The sequence below is a fragment of the Meriones unguiculatus genome, chromosome 6 (genome assembly GCF_030254825.1).
Source record: "Meriones unguiculatus strain TT.TT164.6M chromosome 6, Bangor_MerUng_6.1, whole genome shotgun sequence".
In the NCBI taxonomy this organism is placed as follows: Eukaryota; Metazoa; Chordata; class Mammalia; order Rodentia; family Muridae; genus Meriones; species Meriones unguiculatus.
In genome coordinates, this window is record NC_083354.1 from 5414524 (window position 1) to 5439260 (window position 24737).

General features: G+C 41.1%; 1 protein-coding gene across 2 annotated transcripts in view; it reads left to right on the top strand.

The window, feature by feature from the left end:
* Positions 1–24426, top strand: part of Elovl4 (ELOVL fatty acid elongase 4) — a 53709-nt gene extending 29283 nt beyond the window's left edge. For both annotated transcript variants that reach the window (XM_060384681.1, XM_021633295.2), the window contains exons 2-6: positions 12702–12889; positions 15524–15604; positions 18625–18796; positions 20024–20151; positions 22389–24426. In XM_060384681.1, the coding sequence (XP_060240664.1) occupies positions 12728–12889; positions 15524–15604; positions 18625–18796; positions 20024–20151; positions 22389–22664 (819 nt within the window). In that variant the 5' untranslated portion in view covers positions 12702–12727 and the 3' untranslated portion in view covers positions 22665–24426. The remainder of the gene's footprint in view (positions 1–12701; positions 12890–15523; positions 15605–18624; positions 18797–20023; positions 20152–22388) is intronic.
* The last annotated feature ends 311 nt before the right edge of the window (positions 24427–24737 follow it).

Genomic DNA, 24737 nt, shown 5'->3' on the forward strand with positions numbered 1-24737 from the left:
TCTCACGTAGTTTTGATTAGTGATATCTACTGGTAATAAAGTTGTAGATAACACTAAATTGCAGGCAGTGTGCCCTCTTCCCCACACTCTGTATGTGTGTGAGGAGGTGGGCATCAAGCTTCAGGCCCTCACACATGCCAAGCAAGCACTCTACCATTGACTTTCACCCCCAGCCCTGCAGAAAGTTTTTTTTTTTAAATTACTTTCATCAGTCATAATTTCAGTCGATGCCTACTAAATCTAATGAATTAACTATCAAATCATTTAGTAGCACACAGCAGAGATACACAGTCAGATAATTGTTCTTTTCTTCCCATTGCACATGCAGAAACATTGTGATGTGGGAGTTAAGGGTAGCATGACACCGTGAGTGGAAAGACTTAGGGTCTGAGATTCAGCTGATCCAGCTTCAGTCATGAGGCCACCGGTGCTGAGTATAATGAGAGTTTGGACAAGCCTTTCCCCCCAATGTCCTCAGCATTTTCACCTATAAATCTAGAGGACTGAATTAAGTCCACTGAATTAAGTAATAATCTTTTAGGATCTTCCTGGCTCCAAAGTTGTATTATGTAGAGTTCAGGCTGGCCTTGAACTCAGAGAAATCTACTTGCCTCTGCCTCCTGAGAGTAGTGATTGAAAACATGTGTCACCACGCCCATCTGGATCCATAGTTCTGTGTAAATGCTACTTTTCTGTTCTTTGAATAGAGAGCAATTTCAGAGACATATATCTCAGTTATTAATTTAAAATTTTTTTTATTACTTCATTGCTTTCCAAAACCTTTTCAGTACATCCGCATTAGTAAAAACAGTAGATTTGTAATTAGTCATTTTTGCTTTGCCTCGCTTGTTCTGCCAGGTAGAGGAGTAGAGAAATAAAGGTCACCGGCAACTGCCTGAAACAGCTCTGTGTGTGATGCCACATAACCACAGTTGTTTAAGTATCTCAGCATTGCACGAATAACAGAGTGAGCTAATTTGCCAAAAACAGGGCTAGTAACAGAAAAAAATATAAAGTGATCTCAGTTGCATAGTAATTCTATCATGTGGTGTGCAGCTTCTAAAGATGGCTTCTTATGTACTCTGGACAAGTTAACATCATTTCTTTCTGTCTTTTTTCTTTTTTTAAAGGATTTGATTTTTACTTGTGTATGTGTGTCTCTGAGTGAGCATGTGTTTGTGTTCGTGTGTAAGTATACCTTTGGCAGCCAGAAGGGGGCGCTAGAGCACTTGGAGCTGGAGTTACAGGTGGTTGTGACCTACCCACCCATCTAGGTGCTGGAAATCAACTTGGTTCCTATACAAGAGCAGCAAATCTGCCTAACCACTGCCATCCTTCAGGTCTCTCATTGCTACCTGTACCATATGAAAATTTAACTACAGAGTACATGACATCTACTGTGAGATCCTCAATGTAATCTGTTTTTTCTCAAATTTTCATAGAACAATAACAAATATAAGCCAAAACTCATTATTATTAGCTTTATTTTTATTTTAGAAAAATACTTAATTTTCTATATCAATACTAAACCTTTCAAAGATATGTATTTTGTATTTGATAATTTCCAAAAAAATTGGAAGTATGGCTTAAACTATTTATAAAACTGCTAACATATGTATGTCTCACAGGAAGGGAAAAACAAAAGAAACTAAATGATTTTGATGTAAGTCTGTGCCTCAATGAATCACTATATTTATTTAAAAACTCTTCTGTCATTTTCCTACAGAAGATTGCCATTGCTAAGCAAATATCTTAGTATGGTATTTTGTTTGTGATCATGTTTCATGTATACCTTGGGATTTATAAGACGAAATTCATCAGTCCCCTGAAGAAATCACGACAAGCTCTGATGAACTCAGACAAGCTTTTGCAATTCTGAATTGGAACGTTTGAAGGAGTCAGCATTTCTGTTTTCTTTTTTATTTATCAAATGCAAACTCAGGCACACATACGTGTATTAAAGCATTTCACACTGGTCATTCTGTGTTGATAGTTGCACTGTACCACAGCCAAGAGGTAGGAACAACTGTAATATACCAATGATGAATGAGCTGCTGAATGCGGAACGTGGAGATAAAAGAATGTTTTTCTGTTTGGAAGGAAATTTTGGCACTATTTGTGGGTGATTCCAAGGGGCATTGAGTTCCAACACAAGAGAACAAAGATATGTCACCCCACTCACATGGGCTTGCTAAAGTAATTAATAGAAACAGAAATCAAAGCAGTGATTTCTTGCCAGGGCTGGAAAGGGACTGGGGAAATGGTGTTTGAGAGGTATGAAGTTTCCGTTTTGCAATGAGAAACTAGCTGTGGAGATTGGCTGTATGACATTATGAGCATGCTTGCTAACACCAGCATGTATACGTAACACAATTACCATGGTAAATTTCATGTTTCACACCCAGGAAAATTCGTTGGGACACTTAAAAGAACAAAGTAAAACAAAAGAAGCAAGACATTATAGAAGTGGAAAGGGTTCTGTGGAAGTGAGAAGTAGGTGCTAGAAAGGGAATGGGGAAACTGTGATTAAAGCATATCATATGCATGTATGAAAAAAACAGAAATGAAACCATTATTATGTATAATTAATATAGGCTAATAAACAGGCAGGGTTCTACTTACTGTAAAAATTAATATAATGGCATTCTGAAACTTGGCCTTACTTCAGTATTGGCTGGCAAAACAAATGCTTGTTTTTCGCCTAATATAAAATAGCTTTATAAAGAGATTATGGGTGGGGGGGGGCTGACTGACTTAAAGAAATGCCTGCTTGGCTAGCAAGCAGAGAGCAAGGAGGCAGAAAGTTTTGGCTTTTCATTTTGCTGTAGCTTTACAGAAATACTAGAATATTGGCCAGAAACATTTTATTTTCTTCTCTATGCTTACACGTCCCTGGGGCTCATAGAAATGAGGTAATGTGTTGTTTCATTCTTAGCCTGATTGATGTTCGTGACATCATCACACCCGTCAAGAGAAAGGTCTTCATGGCCTCTTACCCATGCAAGTTTTTAGTTTATCTTTTTTCACTGCCACCTTACCTATTTAGCAGTACTAAATTTGTATTTCTGTAAGATACTAAATCTGACCTAAATCATAGTACTAACACGGGTAACAGAAAAGCAAATGACACTGTTAAGCTAGTCTATAAAATTAAACTAGTGGGCTGGAGGTGCTCAGCAGTAAAGAGCCTTGTTGCTCCTTCAGAGAGCTGAAGTTCAGTTCCTAGCACCTACATGGCAGCTCATAGACATCTGTGATTCCAGTTCCAGTGGCTCCAATGCCTGCTTCTGGTCTCTGTAGACACCAGGCATGTGTGCACTGTTACAGACATATATGTAAGAAAAAGATGCATACTTATTTTTTTAAACAGAAACTAAGAAGTATTTTCTTAGATAAATCTATACGCTTGACAGTACATATGGGAATATATATTTAAGATATAAAACATGTATCCTGAGATGAAGTTGTCTTCCATAAGGTAGAGTACTTAGAACTGTTAAAAATTATGTTCAAAGGGATTACGAACTTATTTGCCAAATGGCGAGAGACAAGAGCTACCAACTACTGTTAATTAGTGAAAATTCAGGACAGGATAGTATTTTACCCAGTGAGTACTTAGTTCATAGAACTGTTAAAGCCAAAGTGCGTCCTCCCCCGCACGCATGGACCATGCATGTGCACATGCGCATGCAAATGCTGCAAGCCCTTTAACATGGGGGAAGCGTCGCTGTGGTTTCCTTAAAGCTTTGAGATCACTGGCAATGCTCAGTGTTGCCTGGGCTGGTAGCCCCCAGACTCATCCAAGGAGACCCCACGGAACAGGGAAAGGAGGGAACTGCTTGTCCGTCTTCTGGCCTTGACGTTCAAGATACACAACACCATTTTTGTTTTCAGATCTCTCCGAGGACACAAATGCTTTTCCCACGATATGTTTCCTTTTCTCTTAAACTGGCTTTAATGGACGTGCTAGTTTTGAAACTCTGAGTCAGACATCTCCGGCAAACCGTAAACTGCCATCCATGGAGAAGCTACTGCGGCAACTCAGGACTTTGTGAGGCTGCAGTTGTGCTTCTTGAGCCCCGTATATCCGTTCCTCATAGTATCCCTTCAGGTTAGGTATTATTTAACTGTCTGGAGATGAAGAATGGCTTAGAGCCACACAACCAGAATCTCAGAACCGGGATGGAAGGAAGATCCTTTTCCTGTGATGGTTTCGTTTCTGTAAGGCAGCACTGCCTACCTATTCGTTATCACGACTACTGAGTGGTTGGTGGCTGCTTATTGAATGTCAGGCAATGCCAGTGTGTTGACCTTACCGTCACATTTGTTTAATACTTACGTTCTTTGGCTTGGGTGCTATTGTCATCCTCATCTTCTCAGGGAGCAAACTGACTTTCCCCAGAGCTTATACATCAAAAACTTAACCCTCCCAAGTTAAAACTCAGTCTAAGCAGCCTTTGGCGGGTATCTCACAGTGATCAGCTCTCCCTACAGTCTTTTGTTTTGTCCTTTGCAACTTCTAAAGCCACTTTTTTTTTTTGTCTGCATTCTGCAGGAAACTGTGTGCTTTTCTCCTTTTCTCCCCTTAAGTTTTACTATGACAGCTGTTTTAGACTCACAACCGAAATACTTTTCTCTCTGCGCTTTAGCTTTTTTCTCCATTTTCCCCTCCCCCCCCCCAGGTGACTGGTACACAACTGGGTTAGGAGGCCAGTCTGAAGTACTCTGAAGGTCATCTGCCCCCTCTGGTTACCAGATGATCCTTCCTCCTAGGCTGCCAACTGCACTGACCTCCTGCTGCTTTCTCTGTCCCACTCTAGGTCTGTGTCTACCACTATGCTCTGTGAAAACCGATTTTCCCTCACTGTTCATTCAAATGGTGCATTTTCTGTCTCCACTCTTCAGGGCATTAAGAGTTAAAACAGAAGTTCCCCTTATGGAAGGGGAAGAGGTTCTGAGGATCCTCGGTCCCACCTCACCGCCCCGTGCGGAACCTGTTCTTGATTTCTTGAGTGCCTCTCAGATCCTTGTCCTCTTCTGTTCAAGTATTGAGAGCCCCTTCCTAGGTTCACCTCAGGATCTCTTATGTGACTGACTTTGTACATTGAGAATCGTGTGTTAGGCCATACACTAGAAGAGGCCTTAAGGGAAGACTTTGTTCACTCTTCTTCACAAAGAGAAGATTGTTCATTAAGAGGTAGATGAAGACACAAAGCCTTCTTAAGGAAAAGACTTGAAATCAGCCTTTGGGAGAGATTTCAACATGACTGTGATTCTTTTTTTTTATCACTGTGATTCTGTATAGTGAATGTAGCCTTTCTTTTTCTGTAAAGAGAAATCGACAATCCACATCATCACTTAGAATATTAGCGGAAACAGATATAATAAAAAGCAAAAACCAAAATCCTGGAGTTCAGCCAGGAGTGGTGGCACACGCCTTTAATCCCGATGCTCAGCAGGCAAAGGCAGGCTGAGCTCTGTGAGCCTGAAGCCAGCCTGGTCCATACACTGAGCTCACTTACAGCTGTGTGTTTTAGTTCCCGGAGAAGGATGTAGTGTTTTTGAGAGTACTGCTGAGGATGTGGTTCTGACATCAAGCGAGCTCCCAAGGCTAGTCTGGTTAGTGGTCATTAGACTTGTATTTGTCTTTTGATAATGGCAGATGACACAGATGTAGATGCTGTCAGAAGAAAAGAGAAAGTGGCTGGTTTCTCCAGGTAGAATCAACAACTAAATCTAACAAATCTGGGGCTGTGTTTTGGCAGGATGAGGATTCTGAGTTAATGCTCTGGGCTAAGGCGTGAGATTCTGTTTTCTGCCAGTCCCAGGTGATGGCATTTCACTGGTTTATGGACCACACTTTAATAGAAAAAGGAAGAGAGTATTGCTACTTACCTTTATGGTCTCACACTGTTCAATACTGTAGAAAAAGTAGAAGCGTTAAATGAGCTGAAGTTATTACTTTGGAAAACAAATAATGGACCAGGCATGGAGGTGCATGGCTGTAACCCGATACTCCCTCCCTCCACCACTCTGAAGCTCTCTTTGTTGCTTATGCTATCCAGGTTGGCAGGGAATGTGTCATTTTCTTGCCTTAGCATCTTGATTAGCTGGGACTATGGGAATGTGCCACACCCTAGGATCCAGTTCTTCTTGATGTAAGTCTTATCATTTGCCCAAATATTTTGTGAGCCTTCCCAAGGCATCACCCATGACTCTTTCCTCCCTGCAATCCTGATGCCATCAATTCTAGGAATCTGGACATTCTAAAAAGGTTTAATTTTTACCATTTTTTTTTTCTGGGCTGTGTGTGATAGAATTTTACTAGAAAAAAAAAAGTTCATTTTGGGTAGTGGAAATCCTGAGCTACAAGAAACAAACAAACAAACAAACAAACACAAACAAAACAACCCAACAACTTCGGATCAGCCTTTCAGAGAAGAAGTAGACCATTAAGGTTTTCCAAGGATTCATTGTGATAACTTGTTTATAAGTGCAGATTACCTGAGCTACTTAAAAAACTACTGGATTACCAGTATTTTATTCTTTATTAACATTTGTTTTATGTTGCCTGTAAAAAAAGATTTTGAAAGTGGCCTTTCAGCATAATTTGAAAATTAAGCCAGAGAGGTCTGGAAGAATGGCTCATCAGGTAAAGGGGCTTGCTGTGCAGGCTGGACAACCCGAGTTCAATCCCCAGATCCTGTGTATAAAGGTGGGAGGAGAGAACTGACTTCAGAGCGTCATCCTCTGACCTTCACACACATGGCATGACGTGTGAAAAGGAAGGAGGGACTTTGTAGAATCCTTACAGGCTGGGAACACTTTAATGCATAGAAGCTTCCCTTATCAAGCATTGAGGTAATGAGTTCAAAAGAAAAAAAAGAAAGCAAGGAAAGAAGGAAGGAAGGAAGGAAGGAAGGAAGGAAGGAAGGAAGGAAGGAAGGAAGGAAGGAAGGAAAAAAGGAAGAAAGAGAGAGAAAGAAAGGAAGAGAAAGAAGAAAGAAAGAAAGAAAGAAAGAAAGAAAGAAAGAAAGAAAGAAAGAAAGAAAGAAAGAAAGAAAAGAAGAAAGGAAGAAAGGAAGGGATGGAGGGAATGCAACTGTCTGGCTCTTTTCTCTCCCCCACCTCCGTGGCTGATTTGTTGCCATTTTGCCCTCTCTCCCTGTGTGACTCCAGGCATTTCATTTCAGTTCTTTCCCTCACTCTCTGTGCACTTGCTTGTGACCTTAGTCTCTGATGTGATTCTCACGGTCAGTGGCTCCTCCCCCTATCTCCTGCCCTGGCAGTTCCTCTGCAGCCCCAGAGCCTCCTGCAGCCCTACCTCAGGACCACAAAGAGGGATGGACCTCCCACAGGGAAGTTGTCACACAGGGATAGACCTCATACAGGGATGGACTTCTAGCACAGGGATGTTGTCACACAGGGATGGACCTCCCACAAGGATAGACCTCACACAGGGATGGACTTCTCACACAGGGATGTTGTCACACAAGGATGAACCTCACACAGGGATGGACCTCTCACAGGGATGTTGTCACATAGGGATGGACCTCACACGAGAATGGACCTTACACAGCGATAGACCTCTCACAGGGGTGTTTAGCGTTTCCTGCTAACTTCCTGGACCTTCTCTTCTTGCTGGTATAGTCTACACTGTCCGACTCTCCCACTGGGAAATATTCCTGGCCGGAAATAAGGCAGGAATCCCGACTTTTGCTTTCCCCTTTCCCTCCTTCCTCTATGATTGTCTCTGGATCTACAGAAGTTACCTTGGTGACTTTCCTCTTGTCTCCTGTCCGGAGCAATACCGGGAGCCTGGGATTCCATCGCCTCATGCATGGTGGAGCCATGCCAGAATCCGTGGAAGCACTGTGAACACACTTTCTCGGCCAGCTGCTGTGGCGTCAGTTCAGAGCGTGGGGTGGGCCTGGGAATCAACACATTGAACAGCACTTGCTCCTTATGTCTCCAGTGGAGGGGGTCCTGACGTGGTGTCCGTGCTTCCTGACAACTCCTTTCCCCTACAGTCGCTATCCTTCATGGCTACCAGGGTCTTGTCAATCAACTGAGGCAGCTGTTGGTCAGTTTCTCTGTTTCCATCCTCAGAAACCTACCTGTCTACCTGGCGCACTTTTATTTACTGAGTAAAAGTTCAGATGTCTGTGGTTGAGCCGTGTCTTGTCCATCTTCCTGTTGTGTTGCTCAACTTGGACTCTCATTCTGCAGCAAAGAAGATGAGTTTTCAGGGCTGCCCCTTTCTCCTATAAATGGTGAACTTTGATAGGTCACTGACCAAGTGATCTGCACCTCCACACACACACACACACACACACACACACACACACACACATGCACGCACGCACACAATAGCCACAAAGGTAGAGTTTTTTGGTTTCAGTGCTGTGTGACCATAAAGGTAAAGATTAAATCAGAGACAAAAGTGTGTCAGTGGTATGTTCAAGAAATCCCATTTGCTGGCTGTGGTGGCAAACATCTTTAATTCTAGCACTGGGGAGGTAGAGACAGGTGGATCTCTGTGAGTTTAATGCCATCCTGCTCCACATAGGGAGGTCCAGACTAGCCAGGGACACACTGTGAGCCAGTGCCACAATAAATAAATAAATAAATAAACAAACAAATAAATAAATACTCATTTCAGATAGACATACCTCCTTTTGTTTTTATACAATTAACAAACATTTTGAAAACTTTGACAACGTGGTATGAGTTTTTAGTATAGGTAAAATTATGTGCTTATTGTCTAAACTGGCATCTTTAAACAGATTGGTTCAGCTCACCAGGAGCTTCATGAAGTAGTAAATGTGTTACAGATGAAAACCATCATAACCTTTAAGAATGAGGCATGATGACACAGGCCTGTTCATTTCAAACCCAAGAAGTTGAGGTAAGAGAATCATGGGTTCCAGGCCAGTGAGACCTTGTCCCAAAGGGAATAAACGAAACAAAACAAAACAAAACAAAACAAAACAAAACGTACACACTCTTTTGAAGTGACACATAAGAATATGGAGCATCCTAAGCCTCACAGAAGAAAATGCATAGTCCCCGGAAATGATTGCAGCAGAGACCAACGTGCCAGTGATCATGTCAGCTACTCCTGGAGCTTGCTGCTGTTTCGTTAGAGCTGGAGAATCACTGAACTAGTCCACCCTCCTCTCCCCCCCGCTTGTAGGTGAAGGAAATGAAGGGGACTGTGCACTGTAACAGGGCCAGGGCTGGAGCTGTCATTCACTGGCTGCTCCTGTATGCTACCTGTTGTTTCCTCTTGTCCTCTGGTTTCCTAATTGTGTCTCAGCCTCCCTCGGTGTTTGACGCTGTAGGCCTCCCTCGGTGTTTGACGCTGTAGAGCCCTCAGCTTCTCTCTTACGTCTCCCTCTGCCTGGCCTTGATAATCCTCTCTTTGCTGAGTGAGAGAATGAGACTGTGTACCAGCAAGCTACACTTAGCGGGACATCCATAGTTCTAGCTACTGTTTGGGAGGCCTAGACCAGGAGTGTCACCCGAGCTAACATGTTCAAGCCCAGGCCGGACAGCAGAGTGAGAACCCCTACTTTTCTGTCTCAAAAATTGAAGAAATACATTTCTTGCTATTAATTTCTGGCAAATTCAAGAACCTGGTTTTCTTTTCCAATTTTCTTTCTTCTGTATGTGTCTCTGTGTAGAAGGTAATGTGCGTATATGTATTCGTGTGTGGTATTCGTGTGTGGTAGGCAAAGGTTGATGCTGTGTGTCTTGCTTAATTTCTTGGCACCTCAGTTTTTGAGACAGCATCTCTCACTAGATGTGGAGGTCACAGATGGGGCTAGACTGTCGGTCCAGCAAGCTCCAGCAGTCCTCCTACCTCTGCTTCCCCAGCACTTGGATTATAAGTGTGCCACTCCCAGATTTGCAAGAATTCTAGGGATCAAATTCAGATCCTCATACTTGTGTGGCAAGTGCTGCATAGACTGAGCCGTCCCTGCAGCCCCTGAACCTGTTTCTCTGTTTTGTGTCTCTGTGTGTGTGTGTGTACACGCACGCGCGTGCGCTTGTTGCTCAGAACTTTCTTTGAAGTCAGTAGGAATCGTCTGTGTGGTGAGATAAAAGTTGAGACATAATCCTGGGTTTCAGACATTCATCTTTCTTTCTTCGCCATGCTGACTGTCCCATTAACAATGCTTTGGCTCTTGACTTCCACCAGAAAGGTCAGCATTTGCCCAAGCATTTGTGGAGAACAGGACCCAATACTCTGCTGTGACTTAGAACAAGACTTTAGGCTTCAGGAGTTTGTCTACTTCAGACAAGACCTGTGTTGATGAGCATCCTGTGTTATATGGGGGCTTCTGTCAGGGAAAAGTTGCAATTAGAGGAAGGTAATTACCATTGAAGGATAACATATTTTCTAAGCCACAAGCAAACATGACAGTCACGTGGCCTTTGACAAATGCCAGCACAAGTCAATGTGGCTTAAGAGTTTTATATTGTATTCGATTTGATCAATATAATCATTATTACCATGAGCAGTAGACCTCCTTTGTAAAGTAGGAAATAAAATCTGTTTGCGGGTTTTTTTTCCACATACACTTTTCTTAAATTAATGATCTCTCCTTCCTCTTTTGGTTTCTAATATGCTTTTTATTACTTGAGATTGTATGTAATTATATCATTTCTCTCTTCTCCTTCCTCTCTCCAAACTCTCACATGTACTGTCCTCTCTCTGGCTTTCAAATTCACAGCCATCGCTTTTTCCTTAACTGTTGTTGTTAGAGGTGGTGTGTGTCTATTCCTTGTATGCATATGTTTTCAGGGCTGATCATTTGGTATTGGATAACCAGTTGGTGTGCTCTTCCTGGGGAAGGTTCTCCTCCCCGCTCTCAAAATCCCTTCGTTGTCTGCAGTGCATCGTGTAGTGTTACAGGCCTCCTCACAGGTTTTGCCCCTGTCCATGTTATCACGTCCCTTGGTATCACCCTTATTCAGGTCATCGTTGGGCAGTCATATTGGTGAGACTTTACGGGTATAGCTTCTGACATTTCTAGGAGACATAATCTCCCAGCTTTTACAGTCTTTCTACCCCATTCTCTTGCAATGATTCCTGAGTCTCAGGTGCAGGAGTTGTGTTGTGCATGTGTCCTTTGGGACTGGGTTATACAACTCTACATTTTGGTCTATTCTAGTTTTCTGTAATGACCTCTGGAATGGGATAACTATCCAGGTAGACCCTAGAGAAGAATGCCCCTTCTTTGTTTTGTTGAGACGGGATATCTCTCACAATTTAGTAGACTGGCCTCAAACTCACAGTCCTTCTGCCTGACTGTCCCCCTTCTCATCTCCCTTTTTTATCAAGTTATTTCACTGAAACCGGAGTAATTATGGCACTTCCTGACTTGAAAGAGTATTTGATGAAACCTAATAATATTCTGCATCTTATTTTTCAGCTGACAGTCTATAGAAATAGATTAGTGTGTGCTTATTTTTATGTATAGATACGTGTGCACATATATGTATACACACATTCACTCTCTCTCACACACACAAGCTTTCTCTTCTGAGAGACACCCCCAGCCTGATTAGTATGTTTTAAAACAGTATTCTAGTATGTAGTGATCTAATCCAGAGCCATTTTGCATATATAGTTTTAGTAAACAAGTCAGTTTTAATAGAAGTTACTGTAAATAACAGTACATTAAATTAGGATGGATTCTAGGAACTGGCTAAAGGACTATTTTTCTTTATTAACTGTATATATATATAAACTATTTATGCTGAAAATACAATGTTAAATGTGTTTTGTATTTCCAAGCATAAAAGTAGGCATTTGATTATAAAAAATGAAATGCTACTTAACATTATAAATGTAAACTTTAATCTTAATATACTTTATAAATAAATAGAATTTTCTTGATCCATTATTTTATTATAACTTCTTATTTAATCAATGTTCTCATCTTTAAAATATTAAATTATAAAATTAATTGATGGTTGCCTATTTAAATAATGTGGACAATCAATTTACTTTAAGTGAAATGACTTGTTCCATTATAAGTTTTTACACATATGTGAATTAAGTGAAGTTAAGCATAAAATCAGTTTTTCATAGATAGTAAAATTGATACACACTATCCATGGGAAAGTAGTAAACAATCTTGAATATGGCTACTGTTTAGGAGAAAGTAAGATTGTATAGAGATTACCTTAATTCCTCAAGTATGGCTGCATGGTAACTCCCGTTTCTAGAATTATTCTAACTCATGACCTCCTTTACCCCAAACCTCATTAGTCTGATTTGTACTTGTGTTAGGGGTGGATATAGAAAAAGCAGTGCCACACTGCCTGATAAATTTCACATCTTAATACAGAAAACTAGCATTTCCTGGAAATAGTTATGTTTTTAAGGTAAGAAGTCTTTATTTCACTTTCAACTCAAGCTTATTTCATATTTTCAGTGCATTTCTTGTCTTTGTTTCTTTGATTCCCTATAAAACATGTCATGTGACATAAGAAATGATTTTTTCCAATGATAACTGTAGGAGTCAGTTGTGTCTGTATTTGTTTTTGTATACCGTGTATGTTCACGGGGACAGTGATCTGTGCTTACTCTGATTATAAAATTAGGACCTTTTGATTCCTAAGAAAATTTTTGTTTTGTAAAATGTGCATTGTTCGGTAAATTTCATGTCGCTTTGCTCTCTCCGTAGATAAACGAGTAGAAGACTGGCCGCTGATGCAGTCTCCATGGCCAACGCTAAGCATAAGCACGCTCTATCTCCTGTTTGTGTGGCTGGGCCCAAAGTGGATGAAAGACCGGGAGCCATTTCAAATGCGCTCAGTGCTCATCATCTATAATTTTGGCATGGTTTTGCTTAACCTTTTCATCTTCAGAGAGGTAGGTTCATTAATGTCACCATCATGATTCCCCAGGATATTTGGAAACAATTTAAAACTGAGACCCCACGAAACTGCTGTTTGCAGCCTTGCACCTCAGGATGGCTACCCTAAGAGAACTTTTTTTTCAATTATTTTTTATTTAATTTGTTTTACTTTTATTAATTACAGTTTATTCACTTTGAATCCCCCCTGTAAATCCCTCCCTCCTCCTCTCCCAATCCCACCCTCCCTCTTCCCTCTCCCAGTCCAGTGATAAGGGAGGTTCTCCTCCCCTTCCCTCTGATGCTAGTCTATTAGGTCTCATCAGGACTGGCTGCATTGTCTTATTCTGTGGCCTGGTAAGGCTGCTCCCCCCTTAGGGGGAGGTGATCAAAGAGCAGGCCAATCAGTTCATGTCAGAGACAGTCCCTGTCCCCATTACTATGGAGGCCACTTGGACCCTGAACTGCCATAGGCTACCTCCGTACAGGGGTTCCAGGCCATCTCCATGAGTGGTCCTTGGCTGGGGTATTCAATTTCAGAAAAGACCCCTGTGCCCAGACTTTTTGGATCTGTTGCTCTCCTTGTGGAGCTCCTGTCCTCTCCAGGTCATATTATCTCCCACTTCTTTCATAAGCTTCCCTGTACTCTGCCCAAGGTTTGGCTATGAGTCTCAGCATCTGCCTCAATACCTTACAGGGTAGAGCCTTTCAGAGGCCCTCTGTGGTAGGCTCCTACTCTGTTCCCTGTTTTCTCCCTCCTCCGATGTCCATCCTCTTTGCCTTTCTGAATGGGATTTGAGCATCTTAGCCAGAGTCCTCCTTCCTGATTAGTTTCCTTGGGTGTATAGATTTTAGTATGTTTATCCTATATTATATGTCTAATATCCACTTATGAGTGAGTATATACCATGTGTGTCTTTCTGCTTCTGGGATACCTCACTCAGGATGATCTTTTCTACTTCCTACCTTTTACCTGCAAATTTAATGATTTCTTTGTTTTTAATTGCTGAGTAATATTCTATTGTGTAGATGTACCACAATTTCTGTATCCAGAACATTTTTTAACCGTCAAACTTTCTAGATAATGGAAGTAGGAGACGATGTGTAGGATAGCTATTTATCTGGGACTTTGAAGCATCATAGAATGGATTCTCAGCATACTCTTAGCAACTGTTTTGTTGTGGAGACATAGCTGCCGAGCAAGGAAGGCTATGATTAAAGGTGAGAGAGGTGAGCTTTTGGGATGGTTGGCATATCTCCGCCCTTTAGTGAGCCGTAGGAGTCACCCAGAACCCTTCTTCATCAGTTTCAGGCCTGATCAAAATACCTGTAAGTCTGAATTTTACGTTAAATCGCCCTGTGTAATTTGCTGTGTTCTGTGTCGGAGCGGAAAGGAGTTGACTGTCCTGCAGGTGTGGCTCCTAATCACCATGCTTTTTTGGACATTTGCAAATTCTCCAGAATGTTTTGAAAGACAGTCCTGGAGGCCGGAATGGCCACAGTCATTTTAAGTTGCTAAAGTTTAAGCATTTACTAAAATTCTGTATGAGCTGATTACTTGCCACGGGTACTAAGAAAATTAACTCTTCAGAAAAGCCTCACAACAACAACTTAGCCTATGGAATCTCCTTTCACAGACACTTGGATTTGCTTTATTTGGACAACTTTACTCAGTTTGCAGGGTACACACCACTTCACATCAAGACATAAATCAGTTAAGGCAAGGCAACTCTTGGCTCAGAATCCAAACAGTTTATTTCATCTTACACTCCCAGGCAAGAAGTCAGGGCAGGAACTCAAGGCAGGAACCTGAAGGCAGGATCTGAGGCAGAAACCACTGAGGAACAATGCTTATTGGCTTGCTCTCCCGTGGTCTGATCATCCAGCCTTAAAAAAAAAAAAAAAAAGCACTCAAGACAAACTGCCCAGGGGTGGCAAAACTGTCCCCAGGGCAGTCTGATGGCATTTTCTGAATTGACATTCCCTCTTCTCAAATGACTCTAGCTTGTGTCAAGAATGCATAAAACTAGCAAGCACAATGGCAGTTAAAATTTCTCTGCTACTGAGTTAGCATTGTATAGGATCAGCATCCATATTGGCTTAGAAACATTAAGTGTATTTTTCCTTTTTCCATAGGAATGATGCACTATGCTAGATATGTAAGGTCTTGCCTATGCGAGTTTAATTATAGGAACTAATAAACTGGTCTGTAAATAATAAAAATATATTATGTATTTGATGGAGTTGATGTCTTGCTGAAAAGAGTATGCTCGCTTTTTATTTGGTCCTTACTGAGATTATAGTAAAGCCACCACACCGTGTATTTTATTTTAGAGCACATGTTGATTCAGGGCTCAGGATGTAGCTGCAGCCATACAATGTTTGCCCAGTATTTGTGAGGTCCTGAGTTTGATCCCCAGTACCGGAAGGAAGGAAGGAAGGAAGGAAGGAAGGAAGGAAGGAAGGAAGGAAGGAAAAGAAAATAGCTTTAAGTATGTTTAATGCAGTTGAAATGTTTTTTTTTTGTTTTTTTTTTTAAGAAAATAGCTGCTTTTAAAATACTTTGGAAGACTGTATTCAAATTTACTGTGAAATTTTCAGTTCTGTGACTACTAAACCTTTACTACAAATGTTAATCCTTTTGTCCCCAGCTATTCATGGGATCATACAACGCAGGGTACAGCTATATTTGCCAGACAGTGGATTACTCCAATAACGTTAATGAAGTCAGGGTAAGTATCCCAGTGAGTCCAGTTGATTGCTATAGTTCAGCTTTATGGACTCTCAGTCCATAATCGATACAGTGTTGAGTGGGGAAGAGAAAACGCTTCCTTCCTTTGGAACACACGATTGAAAAAAAAAAATCTGTTTTCTACTTCCACTGTGCTCTCTTATTTGGTGTCGTAAGAATGGACATGATTGAATTTCTAGTATACAGTACTTTAAAAATAGTTCATTCCACCAGAGAAGTGGTGCTGAACGCCTTTAATCCCAGCATTGGGGAGACCCAGGCAGATCTGAGGCCAGCCTGGTCTACTGAGTGAGTTTCAGGGCAGCCTAGGCTACACAGAGAATCCCTGTCTTAAAAAACCAAAATATAAAATAAAATAAAAAGTCCATACCTTATTTTTTTATTTTTGCCAGGAATGGTAGTACATGACTTTAATTATAGTACTGGGGAAAGAGAGGCAGGCAAATCTCTGTGAGTTCAAGACCAACCCAACCCAGTTCTATAGTAAGTTCCAGACCAGTCATAGCTGCACAGTGGGACTGTGTCTCCAATTCTGTTTTTAAACTCTTGTGTCAAACCTAGAAACTCAGAAAGAAACTAACTTATTTGAGGAAAATGTTTTAATTACATAATATTTAGGAAGGCACAAGATAATCTGTATGGGTATACAGTTGGTCTTGATTAAATTTGTAAAAGATAATATAAGGCTACCTTTTCCAGTCACCTACATTGTAAAATTATCATTTTACCTAAGTGGAAGAAAATAGCAAATTGTTAAGTATTTAGCCAACTCTTAAATCTATGATTTCTATAAAAATTATACACAACAAAGCCAATTTACATACATATGCATGCTTTGTATGTCCCATGTGTCTGTTTTATGTATGTGTGTAATAATGCTATATTTATGTAATAGCATCTATTGAGAAAATAACTTTTTAGCATTAACTTTAGGAAATATAAATATTCACCAAGACCCATAAGCAGATTGTTCTAAGGTACCTAGTACTTCATGTCCATGTCATTTCCTTATTTTTTTAATAAGACTGGTGAAAAGTCACCCATGTGCCCCATTGGCTTGATTCTCTCAGTGCACGTATGTTGAGCCTGCATTCTATGTATAGAATGGCAGGGTCTGGACCATAAAAGTAAGAAGACAGACTAAGTCTTAGGTGCAAAGGTGAGGTGGTGAGGGCAAGGAGGCAGGCAGTCAACATGTCAAGAAGAACTTAAGGAAATAAAACCCAGGGTGTGGCTGAGAGAGTGAATGAGGTTGCTTCATTCAGATTCACAGGATATGAGAAAAGATTTTCCTCTGATAACTATTGCCAAAGAGTCTCCTTACTGGAGAGCTGGCTCCCTGATAAAGATAGGGAAAGGAGAAGGGCTGGACCTGCCATCTCTCAGGAGCACACTTTTTGGGTGAGGCAGTGTGTCCATGTAATCAGGGTAAAGCTTCGACATTACCAGCCTGCTGGTTGTGAATCCACGCTCCTGGCACATGGACTGCGCCCACTTCAGTGAGTGGATATCCAAGGTAGTCAAAGTCAAAAACACTCTTTCAGTAAAAAATGATCCGTTATGAAAACTTGCCTAGAACAACAACAACAACAAAAATCTGATAATTGAGCAAATTGCATTCCCTCTGCCCCCTTTGGCCGTCTAAGGGTGAACGTGGTGAAGCGAACATTTCACTCGAAGGCTCTTTCCTGGTTGGCACTGCATATGCCACAGTGTGTCACTCCTCGTTTTGATGTACCTACATTCGCAGACGTCTAGTGCAGCTTACAGACGAAGCAGCAATATCATTGTATGTGAACTGGGCTAGCTTAGAGGTCCTCGTGGAGGAGAAAAGAAGACTGTCTCTTTGCTCCTCCAGTTTACTATGCTAAAATGCATAGTTACGTCATCTTACAGTAACATAGCAATGTAGATACAGTGTTACTGTCTGTAAGTCGAGCAGATTTTCCGCTAATTTTGTGGTGTATAACAGTATTGCTCAGAATGACTACATGCTTGTCATCTGACAAACACAAGACTTTCTTTTGTTTCTGGCCTCTCTATTTTTCTTCCTCTATATTTTAAAATTGCAATGTTAGGGAATGCTTATTCTAAGTGAGGCCTGGTTCTAGAACTGGCAATAACCAGGTAAGAGCTTTAGGTTGCCATGAACCACTGGTTATGATACCAGCACTTACAAAATGATTTTTTTTTTAAAGCAAAGACCCAAAACACACCAACAAAAAGTCATAGGCGTTAGGAGCAGGTATAAAATGAAGAAGGGATCTTAGCCTTCTGTCATAGAAAGGTTTATAAATACACTCAGTTGGGCACTCATTTATTTTATTTTAGTTTTATCTGTGATAATTCTAGAACATGCTTACTGTACAAAAGTTACATTTTGTTCATTGTTACAGTCAGATCCTTGAGGAATGATTTAAAACATATACAGAGGTCACCTCTTCCTGGATCCTTAATCCTCAAGCATGTCACATAATCTTTTTGTACCATCTGGTGTCTTAATTAGAGCCTGAGAAAAGACTTACTTGTGTAAACAGGATTATAATTGTGACCTAGGAAATATTTGTTGTTGTTTTAATTGATCACTTTAAAGACTTGGCTACCACAGGCTGCACTGATTAGATACCTTGTTGTACAGTTAAGGAAAGCGGGGGGGGGGGGCAGGGGGGATGTTAAGAATCTAGCTCTTATGTAAACTTAGGCTCTGTCAGAACTGCTGAAATATCAAACAGATGTGCTGGTCTCTCTACAATATTCAAGGCACAGCGGCGACTGGGGCCAGGTCCGCGCTCAGCAGTTGGGCACGGCTTGACTCTAAGTAGGGAGAGCTTTGGGTTTGTTTCCTGGCGAGTACGTAGTCGGCTCTCAAGCCTGCTTAGCGGGGAATAACTGAACACCTCCTGCATTTTGTGTGCTGTGTTCTGCACTTGGACCACAGAGGGACAGCCCACACAGCGGCGTGATTTTGTTTCACAGCGTGCCTCTTCTTCCCTTTCACAGATAGCCGCTGCTCTGTGGTGGTACTTTGTATCGAAAGGAGTTGAGTATTTGGACACGGTGTTCTTTATCCTGAGAAAGAAGAACAACCAGGTTTCTTTCCTTCACGTGTACCACCACTGCACCATGTTCACGCTGTGGTGGATTGGCATCAAGTGGGTGGCAGGGGGCCAAGGTGAGGAATGCCCAAGCACACTGGGGAGAGTCGCCATTCGGCTTGCTTTCACCGTTAATCATCATCTCCACTCATGGTCATCTCACTTGTTAATAACTTCACCTTTTTATCTGTGAAGAATGGAACTTTTTGGTCTGCGAAGACCTGCCCCCAAGGTGAACACAAACCAATAAGCCAGAAAACAATACTTAGTGAGTGGGGAAAGGTACTGATGGGCAGTTCTGGCTCGGTCGGAGCTGAGACATGATGCCTCGTTTTCAGTCCAAGTCCTCAGCTTAGTCTCGCTCTGACGCAGACCCTGCGTGACCTCACCGCTTCTTATTTGAGTGAACTTTTGCGTGGCCTCATTAGTGCTAAAGAGGCTCAGAAGTCGCAGCTGGGCAGAGCTTTGCTCTCCTCTAGTAAGGGTGAGATACAGGCTGAGCGGGAAATAGCCCTTTTCCTCTGGACACAGGGTGGCATCATGTCACTGTTGCAACCTACACATTTCGCACTCCTGATTTGCTAGCAAAGTTAAACTCTGAGTTTAAAATATTTACTAATTAGCAAATCTAAACTGAGCCCTCAGCTCCCATCGTGATGAAATGCGTTATTGTATACACACTTTAGTATTCTAAAGGGAAAGGATGCTGTTGAATTTGACTGTTGAATTTGATGTCTCTGGGATCTGTATGAACCAAGTGGGTTGATGTATGTAATGCTGTCATGTTGAAAACTATGTACACGTAAGAAATGAGTATTATTTTGCCACTGATATGTACACTGGTGTCTCTAGAGACGATAATGTAATGCACAAGTCCCCATAACACTTAGATGCACCATAGCCTCTTTCTAAGGAATTACTGTTAAGTAGGATCAAACTAGGGGAAAAGAGGAGGCAGCAGCCATTTTACATTGTTTGCTAGAGCTCACTGGCGTCTCCCATTTAAGGATTTACCACTTCTAAAACCCTTTGCATTTTAGCAATACACATTTTTATTTATACGTTTTTAAAAAGAAACCATCAAGACTAAATTGCAAAAGTTATCAAGCTTAATTTGAGAGGCTTTTCTCTTAGTGTTACTTTGACTCTTATTTGAGACCAGAATAGAAAGTGATGTAGAGCGTATTCTAATATGCTTTAATCATAGTGTAAACATAGTTTTATCAGTGGGATCACTCTTTAATCTCAGTGTCATCACTGCTTGGTAACACTTTCTTTGCAAATTGCTTCTTATTTCTCGGCAGCGTTCTTTGGGGCCCAGATGAACTCCTTCATCCACGTGATCATGTACTCTTACTATGGGCTGACTGCACTCGGCCCCTGGATCCAGAAATACCTTTGGTGGAAGAGATACCTGACCATGCTACAGCTGGTGAGTTAAATGTTTCAAAAGGCTACTTCTGGTTGTCGTCGACGTAAAAATCAAAATACTTAAAATATTTGAAAGTCATTATTTGTGCCAAGTGCCAAGTTGCTTTAGGTTGTTTTCCACCACAGAATCTACTTTAAAGCAAGGTACAGTGTTGAGACTGGCTTGGTTCTGCCTAATCACTCGTGAGCAGAGTGGCCATAGCTACTTGCTTTATAGCGCCCTGAAAGACTTGGTGCAGAACCTGTCCCTCTGAGAGAAAGTCTATAAAAAACTACCTGTGAAAAGGATGGTTAAAATGTAACGGTGCCGCGAAGTACATAGATGCATGTATGCCTGGACAAGTACTTTCCATGAGTGACTATTGTTTTTCTAACGTTTTATTCTCTCTTCTTGTTCTTGCTTACATTCCCAGTTTCCCCATGGTCCTTGTTCACAGACCCCATACGTGGATGGAGCAAAGGAAACGCAGAGCCAAGGAAGGGTAGGGGTGGGGGAAGGGATTGAGCACAAGATAGAGAGCTCTTTCTGCTTCTGTAAAACTCAGTGCTTGAAGAGAGGAGCCGAGGATTAGAACCAGCAGTGTTCCCGGCAGACAGTTCTCAGCAGCTCCTCCCTGTAGTACTTCTCACTGCACCCGGGCGCATGCAGCAAAGCACTGTTCACAGCTTGGGTGTGGCCCGTAATCAAACTCAAAATGCAAATACGAGGCTGGTGCCTAATCGCCAAGCTTCAGAAAGTATTCTAATATGGTTTAATCATAGTGTACACACAACTTTTATCAGTGGGATCGCATTTAGAAATATCCATCTCTGCCTTGAGTTGCTACATAGATAGCTGCCTAACCAAACAGGAACCACAACCTTGGGGGAACGCTGGGTGTGAAGGATTCATTAGTAAAGAAATGCTCCAAGAGACTCTTCCAGCATCTGTGGAAGCTCATGATGTAGTTTGTAGAACTCATTCCTCTCCGTGAGAGCTAAGTGGTCCCAAGAGATTTGAAGAGGTGGCCCAGATTGTATAAATTATTTAATCTCTTTCGTTGGGGTTTGCCCCTGGGCTTTGAGCTACATCATCCTCAGTCACACCCTGTACACTCCCTTTTTCGGTGGTACAGGTTCTAAGGACCATTGTGAAATCAGAAGTTCTAAAAATTTGGATTTTTGCCATGGGAATTGTAAAAGTTAATGTAAATTGAAGAGTGCAGAATGAATTGTCTTAATATTTACTAATATATATGGGGCATATATATATATCTATAACTATATATAACTATATATTATATATAATATATATTTGAGAAAGGTAGCATTACCCATATATATATTCTTTCTTTCTCAAAGAAACTGTGTGGTTGCCCATTATAGACAGGATGCTGAACTTAAATTTTTGAGTCAGTCTTTTTCCAGACACTTAAATAATACACAAGTCTTGCAAAAAGTTAACCTTTGCTAGTGCCACAGAAGTTGTGATTTTGTGCCTCAGACTATTTTGCAACTAGTACAGCAGAATTTAAGTTTATTTTTGAACACTTTCACATTTTGAATTTTCTCTTCCTGAGAATTCATAAAATTGAAGGTGATTCTTTTTGCATTTACTGACTTTAATTGGAATGTAAGTTTTTAAAGAACAGTGTTCATTGAGATGTTGACTTGCCACTCTTTTAGTGGCCATTGGTTCCCTCTCCTTCAAGCAAGTATTCAAATGTCCAAATTCTGTGCCAGGGACTCAGAAATGGCCAATGAGCAAGGCAGAGCCCTGTCTCCAGGACCTATAGTCTAATGAAGAGATGAACAATTGGCAAGTCAACAGATAACAGAAGTTGGCTTCAGATAGCTATCACACCACTTTAAAAACAGACCACAAGTCGGGTGTGGTGGCCCATGCCTTTGATCCTAGCACACGGGAGGCAGAGGCAGGCAGATCTCCATGAGTTTGAGTCCAGCCTGGTATACACATTGAGTCGAGCAGAGCCAGGACTATCACACAGAGAAACCCTGTCTCAAAAAACCAAAACCAAAACCAAAACAACGAAAGCCTTGCGACAGGAATCACCAGAATGCCCTTGCTAAGCAGGTAGCACTTGAACTGTGATCTCAGCGAGAGAGGCAGACTACGAACCTTTCAAACAGTAGAGCACAATTTGGGCAGAGCACCCGCTCTGTAGAAGGCATGGTGCTGGCGTTGGACGTCTCTTATTACTCGGACTAAATCTCTGCACTGTGGCTTCTCTTTTTCAGGTTCAGTTCCATGTGACCATTGGGCACACAGCACTGTCTCTCTACACCGACTGTCCCTTCCCCAAGTGGATGCACTGGTGTCTTATCGCCTATGCGATCAGCTTCATATTCCTCTTCCTCAACTTCTACACCCGGACATACAATGAGCCCAAGCAGTCAGAAACTGGAAAGACGGCCATGAATGGTATTTCAGCAAACGGTGTGAACAAGTCAGAAAAGCAGCTAGTGTTAGAAAATGGGAAACCCCAGAAAAACGGAAAGCCAAAAGGAGAGTAACTGGAACTGGGCCTTAACTGGTTGACAGTGAGGAAACACCTGAGTCATATAAAATTTCAGGGGCAACAGAAGCAGAGGGTCTGGGGTGGGGAGAAAGGCAGATGTGGCCTGTCTGCACCTTCTGACTGAGGAAACCTTTCAATATATGGTACCCAGATGTTTTATTTATGAAGTTTTTATTTTAAACATTTTTTATTAGCCTTGATGTTGTCCAGACCAAAGCAATCCCAATGTGACCTTGGAGCCCCTCTCCCTGCTCACGTCCTCCTGAAATGTCACCTATCACACGCTCTCCTTTTTCAGTCTGAATTTTAGATGATCACAGAAACACAGTCTTATGAAAAGAAAAACACTTTTTTTTTTTTTTTTTTTTTTTTGCAGAAATCACTAGTTTCCTACTGGTTACAAATCAGTTACCTGACGTTTTCTCGTCCAGAGACAGAACCATGTATATATTTGAATTTGGACTCATTTGTTGACCCTTGTGGTCTAATATCTCCACCTCTAGTCAGAATATTCCCTTTTGGCTGTAATTAAATTTGAAAGCTCTGCTAAATCTCTGTAGAATCTTAGAGGCTTGATGATGATGGTGTTGGTAAAAATAAGAAAGGATAACAGTAAAATTGTGACCTGAAGGCCACCATGACTTATGGCACAAATCACTGTGGGAAACATTTTTTTTTTTTATTTTGTGATGAGGAAGGTAGCCTTTGAATACTCCTATTATTAGCAGAAATGTATTATGAGAATTAAGATTGTTGTATGATTGAAACATGAAACAACTCATGTCTTTGTTAGTAACATCACATTCACATGCAGTTAGAACTCTTAAGGGCATATTGTTTTTATCAGGCTTTCCCTGTTTTGATTTGTGGCTGTTGCTGATTTTTCATATGTGGACATACACCTACCTCTTCTGTTGGAAAGAACATTTAAAATGAAATAAATTTTACTTAAAAAAATCAAGGAGTCCTTTAATGCAGATTTTAACTTTCAAATTTACTTTCTTTATTTACAAATAGCGCCCACTAAGCATCTCTGTGATGTTACCCACCTCTTTCGATGTGTCTAATTCTGACTGATGCTTGCTTCCCTGGTGATGACGTTGCAAAAATCGTACTAAGTAGAAATGAAGTGTAAATGCATTTTGGTGCAATACCTTGACTCCTTGGTGCTAATGATGGCTAAATTCAGTGCTCGCTGTTACAATGTGTTATTTATAAATGCAAGATGGGAAAATTGAGACCCAAGTTGGATCTCTCAAGTAAAATTTGGTGTTTACAAAAGACGTATTTCATGTAATAGAATCAGACGATGGGAAAACTGAAGAAGAGACCTTGTTCCACATTTCTTTTTTTCACCCAGATTGATTTGTTATGGGATGTCACAGAGGGATCATATGGAAAGAGCAAATGTGACAAAAATCGCATGGATGTTTCTAACCCTTCCAACCTGTCAAAACTGCATGTATAGGATGTCTGCTGTTTGTACAGACTTTTGCAATATTTTGTAAATTATATTTATTGTGCATTGAGATTACATTTTTCCCCAAAGGCATGCAGTCACGAACATTACAGAAAGTTAGCAGCACATACAGTGGTGTGGTCCAAGAGGATCAACACTTTGTTTTTTTTTTTTGCCAGTGTGTAATGACTAGAGATGTGTAAATCTTTGTGAGCATTCTGTACTGGCTTCCCGGACCCCTTCATTCCCTGCTATGAGATTTCAGCACAATAAATATACTATGCTGTGGGAAAAGTGATTCTTTTTTGTTAATCAGCTTATTTGTTTCTGTTCTAATTTATTTTCTCTTGCCAACTTGTTACACAGAAAAGCCATGAAACTAGGTCTGAGGTCTCTGAGTTTCTGGTTCAAAGCTTATTATTTTTGTGTGTATTCATTTGTTTATTTTTAAGACAGGGTCCTGTTACATAGGCTAGGCTGGCCATGAACTCACTGCCCACTGTCCTCTGCCTCCAGAGTGCTAGGATTACTGGAGCACACAGTTTTTGTTATTGAAAAGTCAATTCAGTTTTCTTGCAGACACAAAACATCCTCATTTTAAATCATTTT